Source organism: Pararge aegeria, chromosome 21 (assembly GCF_905163445.1).
Source record: "Pararge aegeria chromosome 21, ilParAegt1.1, whole genome shotgun sequence".
Taxonomy (NCBI): Eukaryota; Metazoa; Arthropoda; class Insecta; order Lepidoptera; family Nymphalidae; genus Pararge; species Pararge aegeria.
Window position 1 is genome coordinate 7,974,046 of NC_053200.1, and position 14,227 is coordinate 7,988,272.

General features: G+C 34.9%; 1 protein-coding gene across 1 annotated transcript; it reads right to left on the minus strand.

The window, feature by feature from the left end:
• Positions 1-1,165: 1,165 nt before the first annotated feature.
• Positions 1,166-8,295, minus strand: LOC120633143 (glutamyl-tRNA(Gln) amidotransferase subunit B, mitochondrial). The gene is made up of 5 exons (XM_039903265.1): positions 7,873-8,295; positions 6,403-6,579; positions 5,679-5,831; positions 3,879-4,051; positions 1,166-1,836 (listed from the first exon to the last, which is right to left on the minus strand). Exons 1-5 carry the CDS (start codon positions 8,278-8,280, stop codon positions 1,182-1,184), a joined length of 1,566 nt encoding a protein of 521 aa, XP_039759199.1. The 5' UTR covers positions 8,281-8,295; the 3' UTR covers positions 1,166-1,181.
• Between the last annotated feature and the right edge of the window lie 5,932 nt (positions 8,296-14,227).

Sequence of the window (14,227 nt, forward strand, 5' to 3'; positions counted from 1 at the left end):
ATAGTATTATATGAAGGGACATCAAGAGGTTTTTTTGAAACGCAACCATTCTTCTTTTACGAAGAGGGTGAATGCCCATGCAGAGCTTTTAAAGAATAGCACAAAATTAACAAAATTGACTCAATTTAAACAGCAAAATTTATATTTTACTCTCCACACAACATTTGCTCTTTTATTTGATTCCGGCGTTTCCATAAAAATGCAGTTATTAAAAAAAAAAAAATACCTACTTACCTTAACGTGTCACACTTGCTCCACAAACAATGCAGTAGCTGGACTTAGCGCAATACATGTCATTGTGTCACACGTAATGTAAATTATTTCATAAACACACGCGGAGGCAATACAAACAACAATATATATATATATTTTTTTTTTTTTTCAATGAATATTTCAATGAATTTTTTGGTTGGCACCCTGGATGGTTTAGATAGATCAGCCCGACAGATGACACTCGTGGCAGGGTACAGCTAGTATCTTATATATATATATATATATATATACTAGCGGACACCAGTGTCATCCAGGGTGCCAACCAAAAAATTCATTGAAATCGGTCCAGCCGTTTAGGAGGCGTTCAGTGTCATACACACGCACACAAGAAATATATATATATATATATATATATATAAGATACTAGCTGTACCCTGCCACGCTTCGCTGTGGCACATTGTGATTGAATGGTTGAGAAAAATAGATAAAAACTATCCTTGATGATGACATAATAATATATCATGCTAAAATTTAAGCTCGATCGGTGCAGAACTTTTTGAGTTTTTGAAGCGTACACAAACCAACATAACATATATATATATATATATATATATATATATTCTCGATAAATTTCTTACATATATACCCATATACATATACATTATGTAAAACTCTCAGGCATGCAGGTTTCCTCGCTGTTTTCCTTCACTGTTGAAGCAAGTGAAATTTTAATTACTTAAAACGCACATAACTTAGAAAAGTTGGAGGTGCGTGCTGGGATTCGAACTCGGCCCCCCGGAAGTTAAGTCGAGCTCCTACCCAATGCGCTATCACTGCAAGTGGTTTACTGTGGTTGTGGTTTACTTTGTGATTACAAGAGTCTATTAAAAGATCAAAAGGATTAAAAAACTTAATGCACTATTTTTCAAACGAAAGGCAATAAAACACAATACAATATTTATTATCGTTTATTTTTTCAACAACTCTTCCATCTTTTTAGAAGCAAGTGACATATCGAATTTATTATCAGTGCTTTTAGCTAGTAAGCCTAATAAAGCGTTAAATACTTTTACTTTCCCATCTTTATATTGTTTAACAATTTTCGGATTATTCTCTATGATTTCCTTACATTTGTTTATTATCATTGTATCATCCGTTATTAAAAACCAAGCTTTGCTGTTGATTAGGTGTTTAACTTTCAAGGTCGAGTCTTCAATGAGTTCATCGATGACTAATTTGCAGACATCTAAATTGATTTTGTTTTGTAGTAAGAAATCTATTAAATCAGCTAACTGTTCATCGCTTACGGGACAATTCTCGACATTAATTTTCCTCTTATTGAGTATAGTAAGGAGGTCATTTAGTAAAAAGTTCGCAACTTTAGTGGGATTTCTAGATGTATTTAAAATGATTTTTAGGAAAAATTCAAGTAAAACAGGTTCGTTCACAAGCTGTATAGCTGCCTCTGACTTTAGTTCGAATTGTTTTATTAACTTCGTTCTAGATTCTTCTGGGAGTTCTGGTATCTTTTCTTTAACAAGTGGCACGCTAATAACATCTTGTGTGTCTTCTTTTGTAATGAGGTTGACTCGAAGCGGCGGAAGATTTGGCTCGGGCATGTATCTGAAACAAAATTATAATTCTGAGAAACAGGTTACGTAATATTCTTAATTACTTATTTTCACTTAGTTCCGAACATATATACAATTAAACAAAGATATTAGAAAAACTTTTACAGTATCTTTTCTAAAAGTTACTAACTGGCCCGGTGGTGGGAAACTGCGACGTAAACATTTTCCGTATCATCTATCGATCAATATTATTAACTTACATTATTGATTAAAGTATGCAATAGAAAAGTGCATTAACTCTAAAAGTTATTGATGCTGAAACGCCTAAATTTCGGTACTAAGAACCTAGCACAGCATACCCTCAAACTCTTCTCATTGTGGGGGAGACCCGTGCCCTGTAGAGGGCCTGTAAAATTGAATTTATGGTGATACTCTCCAAAATTTTATGAAACCTTTATGTTCTTCATACAGTATTATCCCACTGAAGACATGTACTCGTCGTTGGACGTTTCGCAATTTTTCTTATGATTCGTCGTAAGCCTGTTAATAACCCTCTTTGGAAAATATATCGTTGGTGAAATACCCGCCACCTTTTGGTCCATAAGTATAAAATTGTAATCATCTTGCAATCGCAAAAGTTGGTGACAATATCTCACTTGATTATTATACTAATATCCAAATTGCGAATCGTACGTAGCCCTTAGTCGCATTTTACGACATCCACGTGGCATGCACTGAATCAAGAACATTCAGAAACCGTGTACACGACTAATACTGAAGCATCAAAAATCACTCCACTTTAGTAGTGTTTCTCGAACATGCGGTTAGTCACTTCACATTATTATTTACCTCTAAGGTTCTTAAAGTTAACCATGAAAAGGGGAAAATGCTTTGTGATGTGCATTTTCACTGTTTTTGGACACAATGCACTGCATGCAATAATAGCTGAATGAGGGTTCTGTATGTTCTTAAATAAGTGGTAGCGTGTATGGAGCAGTAGTATTTATAGACCGCAGTTTGCACTGAAGCATCTACATCAACATTAATAGCATCAGTAAAGAAATAACCCGCGACAGTACGGCAGACAGATCACAATAAGATATAAAATTTTACATTAGTCTCGAGCCCATCGGACACAGCTGATATCACGCAACAACGCACATATACGTCTTTATTAAGCTCAATAGTCTAACAAGATTAGTGACGGCACAGCACTGAATTTATAAATATACCTAGACATAGGAAGCCATAGTACCAACGAAGATAAGAAGTTCAAGGACGACTGCCTTAGATTGTGTATGGGTCATTAAACGAACTGCCTCTACCCTAACGTTTATGTGTTTTTACTTCTTTAATTATTATGCTCAATAGTCTAATAAGATAAGTGACGGCACAGCACTGAATTTATAAATATACCTAGACATAGGAAGCCATACTCCATGGTGCATAGTCAAGTTCAAGGAAGACTGCCTTAGATTTTGTATGGGTCGTTAAACTAAACGAAGCACTAAACGAAGGCAAATTTTCGTTGGGGTTTTGGCATATTTTTTACGACCTTGGGAATATTTTTGTATGTGGGATAACCGCTTCCTTCCAGTTCAAATGTTTCTGATCCCCCTTTTAATCGCATGAAGTAAATGTCCCTGAGCATCAGCATTGTATAATTCCGGACCAATTCAGAGAAGTTTCTCTTCGCATCAGACCCATGACCGTTTTCCTAACAACGAACAAGGCAATGCTTAAATAGGTCAATCGCCCAATCTAAAGAGATTCCTAGGTATACATCAACCGTTTACCAATAGTTATCATCTAACAGTTGGTGAAACCTTTTTTTTTCTATTGACATCGCCTAAATGTTGTGGCCTTCGATTTTAGCGATGCCTAGATTTAATGGAAACGGGCATCAGTGTAATTAGGTCTGCGCAATACCAATTATGGTAAATAATTTGTTAATGATTATTTTATGGCAAAAAACAAAAAAAAAACAATTCTGGTTGCCGCGAATCACAGGACTCTGATGTTTATTGTTGACCATGGGCTTCTGTTAAGTAACGCCAGCTCTTTTTCAATGTTACTTACAGCTAGAATAATTACCTGTAATCTTGGACGACTTCCTTGTCCCGCATTGGAATTGTGACTTTAGCTGTGGCATCCCAGGCTCTTGTCTCGTTGATTATGCGACCACCGCCCTCCAATACAGTACGCTGCCGATCTATCTCATGGCGTATTGCGCCTGCGACCCCGCGGACTGATCCAATGTTTTTGATCTATAAACAAAACATCTAAATGAATTAATGACGATTTGGTTTGAACTCAACAAGTTCTTCATAAGCATTTTGTTTCATTTCAAATTTAGCCTCGTAACTTATTATAATCGCTTAGTTACGAAATACATGACGCTTCTAAATTAAACTGTACATGTTAAAATCAATTTGAATATAAATACATCTTTGTTTTATTGATTGATTTAGTCAAGCTTTACAAAATATCTTTTTGACCTTTGTACTAGAAGTTTTCGATTCTAAGTATCTACTTAGATAACTATTTGTTTAGGGCGTTAAAATAAACCTTAACCTTAGTGAGCGTAAGTCTTAAATAACAAGATCTTTAATTATTTTATAATAACTTTAAATAGAAATCATTGGATTTAGTATATACGTCAGAGGACAAAGGAAAAAGATGAGACTATTTTTGTGGATTGTGAGAAAAAGGATATAATATGTGTAAAAAGTGAAAGGATACTGAATTGACGACATAGACTCCAGTGAAAGATGCATCAATGAATTAATCATTTCTTTTAAACTTAATAGGGTAGACATTTTTATCTATTAACCTTTGTACTACAGACCACACCCCCAGGCCTTGTACAAGCAAAACTGATAAGGCAATTGTAAATAAACAAAAGCTTCATTATATTCATATCACTATAGTGGGAGCGGCGGAAGCAAATTTCTAGTATAGGTCAATCAGAAGATTTTACTGTTTATCTTTTTATTCGATGGGTCGATATGATGTTGATGGGAAAAAACGTGATAATTTTATCAAGTCATCTTTTAATATACCCAGTCTAATTAAAGATCGGTTGAAACGACGTGGACAGACAATATCAAAAGTATCGCAGGTCATTTACACTAGTCCTTGGAATTAGAAATCTCTCCAAAATACTAAAGTCTAGTAGTCGACGTTGATGTGATGATGATAAGCGAAATTGTAGTGTTTATATCTATCTATATTATATAATTGTAATACTATAGATTGTCTGATGTACACACGGCCCGGATAGGGCTAATTGTATCGGTTCAGACTTCATTTTGTAGTAGACGGGGTAGGTAGGTACAGATTAGACAAGTACCTGCACTCGAAGCCATGTGTAATGGCAAATCAGTGAATTACTGGAATAACGTCACGGACTACCATCGAACCCTTTTTTTATTTATTCTAATACTAGTGAGCCATTGACAGCAGTCTCGCCTGGTAGCAAGCGGTGCTGCAGTCATACCCCTAAGGTTTCTACGCTACATCATACCGAAACTAGCCAAGGCCAAAACCTCCCACCAGTCTAGACCAAAAAAATTCAGAAATCGTAATTACCAAATTGCCAAATCGTCAAACTCACACTACAGAGATGTATATGTATGACTACCCATTATCGGATTTACTGGCCCACTATAGGACACGGGTATCCTACCAGAATAAAAAGGGCTCAGACCGTAGTGCGAATTAGTAGACCTCACACGCCTTTGAGACATTATGGAGAACTGTCTGGCATGCTGGTTTCCTCAATATGAGATGTTCCTTCACCGACAATGTGTACAAACATACACACTCGGCCCCCCAAATATGAATTCACCGCTTCCTTAAAAGAGCTATTACTGCAGAACTATCAAAACCTACCTCAGTGCGTGTAGATAGGGGATCGCCAACGCGACGCAAGGATACATTCGCGTCGACCCTCAATGCACCCTCTTCCATACGCCCCGTACATGCTCCTAACCTTTGCACGATCAGTACTAGCTCTTTGACCAGTGCCGCGGCTTCCTCGCCATTCTGGAATGGAGAATAATATTTAATTATTATAACATTTCTTAAGCCTTATATAACAAGAAAATCATACATACAATCGTGAAGGTACCGCCTAATACCTAATGCTTCTCTGCTAACTATGCTAATATCATAGGGTTATTTTGAGAAACAAATTAGTAACAACAAAATGCAAACTATAAATTGACATCAATATATAGTTGTTGGATAAACACTATTTGGACTTTAGACTCTTTGTGATCTCGTAAAATAGAATGTTCATAGATGGAATGCGAGCACTTTCTGCCTAATTCAGATAATACCGAATTATTTGGATACTATATTGGACTTTAAAATGGTGGTCAGAAGGAGCTCGATGTAAAAGGCGGAGGCCTATTACCAGTAGACGCTCATAGAGTGTAGATAGACTTAAACAACACAGACAACAGATGAACATAGTTTGATCAGTATCATATATTGAAAATTGGATTTAACAAGTGTCTTGAGACCCAAATTTTGTTCAAAACTTATTATTATCAGTGACTTTGTTTATAACATAGGCAAAGCTTGAGGGAATAAGCAATTACACTTTACTAACCTCCAAATCGGGTTCAAACACCAGTTCTATCAGAGGTGCCCCAGCTCTGTTCAAATCTACAAGGCTTCGCTTTAAGTCTGCATCATGCAATGACTTTCCACTATCTTGCTCTAGTTGTATTTGCTTTATCTTTGAACTCTTGTTATATGGCTTCTTATGGACCCCTGGTGTAAATACCTGTTAAGAATAGAAAAATATTGATAGTAATAATAAACTATTTATTCACGTTCTGTGCTGTGTAGTGGGTCACCCCCCCACTTCAGGGCTAGCACAGGCAGGAGAAAATATTGTATCCCCCTATAATGTCCCCTAACAAGGGATATAAATAATGTGTAAACCAGGGGAACATGGAATAGGAGAAGTTTACCCCCGTTTATTATAACACATATAATATTTGGATATTATTTCCACTTGTGAGCCAGTGCTCTGAGTTTTGATAAAGCTGTGGGAGAAGATAATTTCATATCCTTTCCCCGGGGATATAATTGTCACTTGCCCATGCTAGGTGCAAGTGTAGGTGCAGAGACTAAGGAAGTTACATTCCTTGCCTTGCATTCTTTGCGAGTACTGTGCGAGTAGGAGTTTCAACAATAAGTATTGTGTTGCTACTGATTGTTGAAACTACTGGAACATAAGTAATGGTATGGTTATTTAATTGAGGTATGCCTAGTCTATGAAGCATACTTAATTTTTTTATGTTGTTACTATACAGTCTACTAAATATAGCTTTGTAAATTAACAAAATTTATATTGAAATGAAGTATCTTTTAATGAAAAAGATAAGGATAATAATGAATATCATTAATTATAAAGTTACAAAATCATTTGTGAGCAACAAAGAAACTAATATTATTTTTAACTATTTCAACTGCTTAGCATGTTAATTGGCAATAAAAACATATTTGATTCAGGCTAGATAATAAATCTGGGGCCAATATGTTTTTATAAAAAAAAATTATATGGTATCTTTCAATTTTGTTTTGTATCAATGAGGTTAAAGCCTATGTATAGTTATTAGCAATACATTTAAAAGCATTTGTATTGAAGATTAGTCTCAAGAAGCTTAAAGTATAAAAATACTTAATTGCTCTAATAGGTAATTCTGTGATAAATAAAGGAATATTTTGGGAAGTTTTCACTTCTCCTTAGAACAGGGTGGATGAAAAACCCTTGTGGATTGTGACGGAGATGATGGTGATAACTACATTCTTGATTAAAAGTTCATACTTTTTTTTTCATAGAAAATAATATGTATGAACTTGTCATAGATGGCTCTGTAGAGGTACTACAAGAATGCACCTACAATATATTCCATATGTGCATTCTTTAGTAGACTCAGGCAAATGGTTGAAGTGGAATAAGATATGGTTTCTGTTTTAATTACTAACTAATACACATTTGTGTCTATAATAAAACTTTCTATTGTTATATATAAAATTAACTACATATATCTATAACAATATTTAATACCTGAAAATTTATAACACCGTCGCTGGCTAAAGGTGCTCTTTGTTGTGTTATCTGATAGCCAGCGGGCAAATCAGCGTAAAAGTAATGCTTGCGGTCAAAAGTAGATACTTCGTTTACTTTACACGACAGTGCCAAAGCAGTCAAAACTCCTAGTTCTACGCACTTCCTATTTAAAACAGGCAATGTTCCTGGTATTGCAGCATCAAATAACGATACACAATTGTTCACTAAGCCACCAAAAGTGTTCTGAGCACCCGAAAAGAGTTTCGATTCCGTGTTTAACTGAGCATGCACTTCCAATCCAACGACACTTTGCCACTTTTTATGAGAAGGCATCGACACATAGCGTTTATTTATTTTATTAAGTTTAGGATATAATCTTCTTAATATTATTAAATAAAAATACATTTTAAATTAAACTTTCTGTAAAATATCAGAAACGGAGACCATGACATTGACATGTTTTGACTTTGCTTATTATGACAGATGACAATTGAAGCAAATTGATAGCCTTTTTTTTTAACCGGCCTTTGGTACTGGGTTCTTCTGTTTAAATATATTATATATGATATTTAAATACAAAGCTGCAAAATCCCTACACTCGTAATACTAGCGGTTTCTAGTGACTTTGTCCCCATACAACTTCCTATATGTAATTTTTTTTTACGCACAATACTGAAAGTAAATTTACATTCGTAATTATTTAAATACCCAGATCATAAACCGTAAGTATGAATTAACCTAAAAAATTGGTAATAATATCCTTGTTTCTAACTTTAACATAAACTATTTTAAATTTTAATTAGACTCGCTTACAATGTGTTATTACGTGTGCTATAATTTACGTGTTTAATAGTATAAAATGGTATGTTTGTTTTAAAACTTGTACTAAATTATATACTTCGTGGTATACAGCATGAAAAACATGGATCAATAATCAAAGATGAACTGTTAAAATTTTGCACGGAACGATATTTATTTTTATAACCTCTGGAAATCTAAAATCCCACAGGTGTTTATTGGCATCAATAAAAGTAGGTATCTGCCGAAGTACATCGTCTCATCAAGTGCACTAAACACTTCTGGCGAAAATGTACTTAATAGGTACATACTAATTGAAGTAACCAATTAAGTTTGGCTTTAATATTGATTTGTTGACTTACTTCTTTATAAACTCACTGTAGCTTAACGTTAAAAATTGTGCTCCAAAATGTAGGTGATCAATCAATCGTAAAACTTACCTAGGTATGCATTGATGATAGTCCTTTGTTGAATGGAATTTGTATTTTTTTATTTTAAAATAATTTAATTAATCCTAAAGCTACTTAAAATTGCATTGATATTTTGACTAATTAACTTAGATTTAACTTAATTAAGCGTTATATTTAATTTATCACATCTTTTTATTGACGCACTAACTGCCTACGACACTAATCCCGTTACTACTTCAAAGAGAAAGGAGAAAAGGTATAAAACAATGAAAGCTAATGTTGCTTCAGCGATCGAGTACATTTTCATTGATTTTTTTGGTCTGCGAAAAATCAATAATATTCCGTCTCTATAAATATTACTTTCGAGAACGCGCGGGAACAGTAGGCTATGCGACGTGCAATCGATACCATTCACTGGCGGGGAATGACCATAATGTACATAAACAGAGTAGGTGTGCACAAAACCTTGACGATGGTATTCAAGTAATCCAACAAAATTGAATAGCACCACTTGCCATTGTAAGTCAATGTTTTTCGTGTCAATCGTATTTTGCTGGTTATTCTGGATACACACCCACAAAACTGGCTGATTAAATTGAATTATTTATCTACGTTTTGCGTCACACACCGCTGCGTTCTAAATTCTTTTTACTACCTAGGTAGGTATATTGGCTTCACGCAACGTCATTCGTAAATAATCTCCATAAAAGGGTCTTTAAAATAAATGTAAGATCTCCCAATGTACCTATTAGGTACAATGTGAGTGGAAAATGCATGAAAGTATAACACTCACCCAAGTAAATTTTCACAAGTGATCCTCCATGGGTTGTTCATCGATAGTAAATTTAATATAATAATATAGGTAATTGGCTAAAGATTACACTATAGGCAAATTCATGTTGCGCTAATCATATTTTTATTTAATTCTGCGCTCAATTGAACTGGCGCCAATTCAGTTGTACCTACACAAATCTCCAAATTTAAGAAATTGACAGACCTAAATATACCTAGGTATAATGGCGATTATTTTCTGCAGAGAGCATTGTGAAATTATAGACCTAGTTAAAGATTTACTAAATTGGCACCAGATCTATTTAATCCACATTTTAATAGAAATGAAGTAAAGCACAATACCTACGAATTTGCCTATGGTGATCTTTAGGTATTATACATTATACCTATTAACGTTCCATGACCAACCCATAAAGCATCACTTATTTATTTATTTATTTATTAGCTTTTCAAGGGAAACAAAATCACTTTGAGAATTTGCTTGTTAGAGTGTAATTGAAACAGTACCAGTGTATATTTTAAATTGGCCGGTGTTTTGAAATCAAAAATAATACTTAAAACTTTTTCAGTTAATTTATTAATTGCAGTATTGAATAAACCTTTATAAATTTCAAACATTGAACGCTCACTGAAAAATGTATCTTTGCTAAGGCAATAAGTTCAACCTTAGTCAAAAGAATCTTAGCGTAGGTAATTGCGAACTAATCCAATAAAAATAGTTAATTATATGTTGTTTTTTATTATTTATTTACATGCACCAAAATGGCATAATACACTATAAGCTAGCTATAAATAAAATAGCACTATCACAAGACCTAGGCACAGAAAATATTATATACTTACCTACTTACAAATACAAAATTCGAACAAAGTTACGTTAATTTCAATACAATAAGCAAGTAATAAACCTACCTATTCAAAATGTATACTACGGTAAAATAACAATAAATAAAATAGAGCATATTAGGTAGGTACCTATTGAAATGTGTAAAGAAATTGGAAAAACATAAAAATGTTTGTAATATAAGTATCCTTAAATGCGTTTATTAGATAACAATGATTTCGTTTACTACTAGATTTGTTTCCTTTGAGTACCTACCTACTGGATAGCAACTACGAAGGAACTGATAATAAATTATTTTTAAAATCTATAGTAGGTATAATGATAAAACAAATTCATTATAGGAGAAAGTTTATTGAATAAGCAGTAGGTACCTACTTTATTCACGTATAGCTTTATTGTAAGGTTTCAAACTTATAACGTGATATCCACGTTTTCGTAAATTTTTAATTTTAAATGGAGGAACAAACTTCTTAAATTCATCAAATTAATGGCTTCAGTGGTGCCAATTATTCTGATGTACAAAATCGCTATACGAAACTAAATTGACAAGTGATATTTAAAGCAGTTTTCATAATGTTGTCTGTGGAAAACCGGAAAACTGAATTTTTGGGTCTGTTAATTTAGTTTTAGATTTTTGCTTAACAATATTGACACCAATAAACGATAGTGTGTTAAACTATCTATGAAGATGATTTTATATGCATTTTCTTATAACATTTCGTGTAGGTATCTTTCACAATCTCACTACAGATTTAATTAAACTTTGGATTGGAGACATCACCCTGGCCTCCTTATTATTATTCTTCATATGGCATTTTTCCAAATATTAGTGTCTATTATACTTAATTGATCTTACCTTCTGTACTTTATGCTCCGCAACCATTAAAACTCGTTCCAGCTTCCTATCAAGGCATCATTTAACTAATGTAATAGTTAACAGTTAAGATTTGCCTTTGTTATCTTATTATTTTGTAGTTACAAATTTAAACCAAGTTTGGTTTCAAGTATATGGTAGACTCGCTTTTTTGAAGTTAGTCTAGAAACAATGAAAAATACAGGAGTTGTGCAATAGTGACCTCGTCTGTTTAAAATGAAAGATTTACGCTAGCGCCGATGTGACATTTGCTTATTTATAAACTTACGTTATTGACGAGCTATTTTTATTAATAATTATAAAACAGTGAAAATAACAGTTAAGTAGGTGTTGTCGACATCGGCTATACCACGGAACGTCTCAAGGGAAAGGTATTATTTTTTTTCAAGCTATGTTTAGATAGCGATCGGATGGAATAGGGAGATATTGAACAAGCAAAGAGATCTTATGCAAAAGCTCAGCGCTTTCGTGAGACTGAATCTCTGGTTAGATGATTGTTGGAATGCCGGGGGAGTCGGACCACTTGAAGGACGTGCCAAGGACGCCTCTTGATTGGGTGTGTAATACTAAGGACTGCGGTACTGGCAAAAATATTGACCTAACAATTTGTAATTAAAGTTGGTAACCCTTTTACTTAAAAGTGTCATCCTCTGTGATTAATGATGAGCTAGGTAGTAAGTAATGATTTAAGTTTCGCGCGCGTGAATCTACATGACTGTAGAAAGTTTGACCTATCTATTCCTTATATTTTAGTTTTAAAACTAAGTGCACTTACTCATTATACTAAGTTATAATGCGTTCGTGTAATTCCTGCGCATTATTTTATTAAATTCAGAGTTTCACTTTATACCTACTATTAAATAATTACCCTGTACTAAAATTAATTTCATTAAACTCAGATTGAAGTGAAGGTAACTTGTATTAAGTAACTATACATATAGTTACAAGGAGCTATGTGTATACTGGATCATATGTTCAAGTAATTAGATTAGGTAGAGCTATGATAAAAAGGTGTAGCTACTCTATGGAAGTAACCTGCGATAGTATGATATCCATTTTAATATATAATATCTGAGGAGAAATGTAAGAAATACCGAATAGTTAAACTTCTTACAACGTCAGTAAAAAAGAAAAATGTCTTAACAATTATTCATTGTAAAGTCAACATCTCCTGAAGATGCTCCGGTATCGGAGCGAAACGTGCGCTGGTTGCCGAAGATCTTTTTGGTGTGGAGTATAAGGTTGAAGAAATTATAAATTACAACATACAGATTCTCCTGTTTTCGCGGAGTATAGCAAATTAAGCTTAATTTTCATAATATATCATGGGTTTCCGCAAAGTAACGCCTGCTTCTATCCAATAACAACAAAAACAGTTTTTCTGACCGAATTTAAACTCTGTAGGCATTCCCAGAGATATCTTCAGAGAGAGAGAGAGAGAGAACAAGTGTGTGCGCAGACACAGGTTCAGGTGCAAGAGATCAGGCGCTGGACCGATGTCTTAACTTGTTCTGCGCGGCACGGGGCACAGATTTACAATGAGTACAGCGTGGTGGACTACGGCCTAAACCCTTCCTATTCTGAGAGGAGACCCGTGCCCTGTACTGGGGCGGTAATGGGTTCACGATGATGATGTATTTCAGTTGCCGCTACACATACTAAACACCAGAATAAAATAAGTATTTAAGGGGTTCCCATCTTCTTCTTCTTCTTCTGCTTGCGGCCCAAGTTCGCCTGGTCCCTGGTGTCACGTCGACCGGCTATGATCTATTGTGACGCCGCTGTCTAGACCTCCCAGAAACCATTGGTTGCCGCGAGGAATAGCAGCACTTTCCTTGCTGGAAGAAGTTTAGCATCCTCTGGTTTTATTATATATACTTCCCCAAAAGAATGCTGCGTTTATGCATCAGCGCGGGGCAGGAAAAGATTAAGTGCAGCGGCTTCTGCGCAGCTTCTTTACAGAGTCTACATAGATCTGTGTCCTGCAGCTTTAGGTTTAACATGTGCCTGTTGAGCTCACAGTGCCCCGTAAGCGCTCGCACTAGAATGCATAGGTTTTTTTCTGTTGAGTGGCCTCAGACGCGGCCCTTCTGTTGAATGTTTTTATTAGAACTCGAGAATTTTTCATTTCTGGGAGTTGTCTTCAGCGAATGAGTGTATGGTAGTTGAAATAGGTTTGTAGGGTGAGTTGCGCCAGGCTTTTGGGTATTCCGCAGACCGGCTCAGGGCCTATTTGCTACTCCAAAGCGTCTGTTTTTGCTAGTTCATCGGCCTTTTCGATACCGATGATCCCCTCATGGCCTAGAACCCAACGTAGAATGACCCTGTTAGTTAATGCCAGGGTATTCAGGATTTGCCTGCAGTTTTCTACGAACTTTGAGTTCAGAACCTCGGAAGATAAAGCAGAAAGTGTTGCTTGACTATCCTAATGGATATAAGGGGTTCCCATACATCGACATGATTTTTTTGCCGTTTCTATATGTAAGTACTGGTACTGAACCTTTCATGTGCGAGTCCGATGCGCACTTGGCCGGATTTGAGATTTCACTGAACTAATGGCACCTTAAAGTACTTACGTTATAATACGCCATATGTATGTTTATTATAATAGGCCATAAGTATTTAAATTGATAA

Bases quoted from the DNA above. Each gene is read 5' to 3' on its own strand.
- LOC120633143 (XM_039903265.1), bottom strand. From the start codon at position 8,280: ATGTATTTTTATTTAATAATATTAAGAAGATTATATCCTAAACTTAAT. The intron at 6,580-7,872 runs GTATTAAATATT...TATTCTTAACAG, and splicing joins ACGGTGTTATAAATTTTCAG to GTATTTACACCAGGGGTCCA. The intron at 4,052-5,678 runs GTAGGTTTTGAT...TTTTGTTTATAG, and splicing joins CCCTATCTACACGCACTGAG to ATCAAAAACATTGGATCAGT.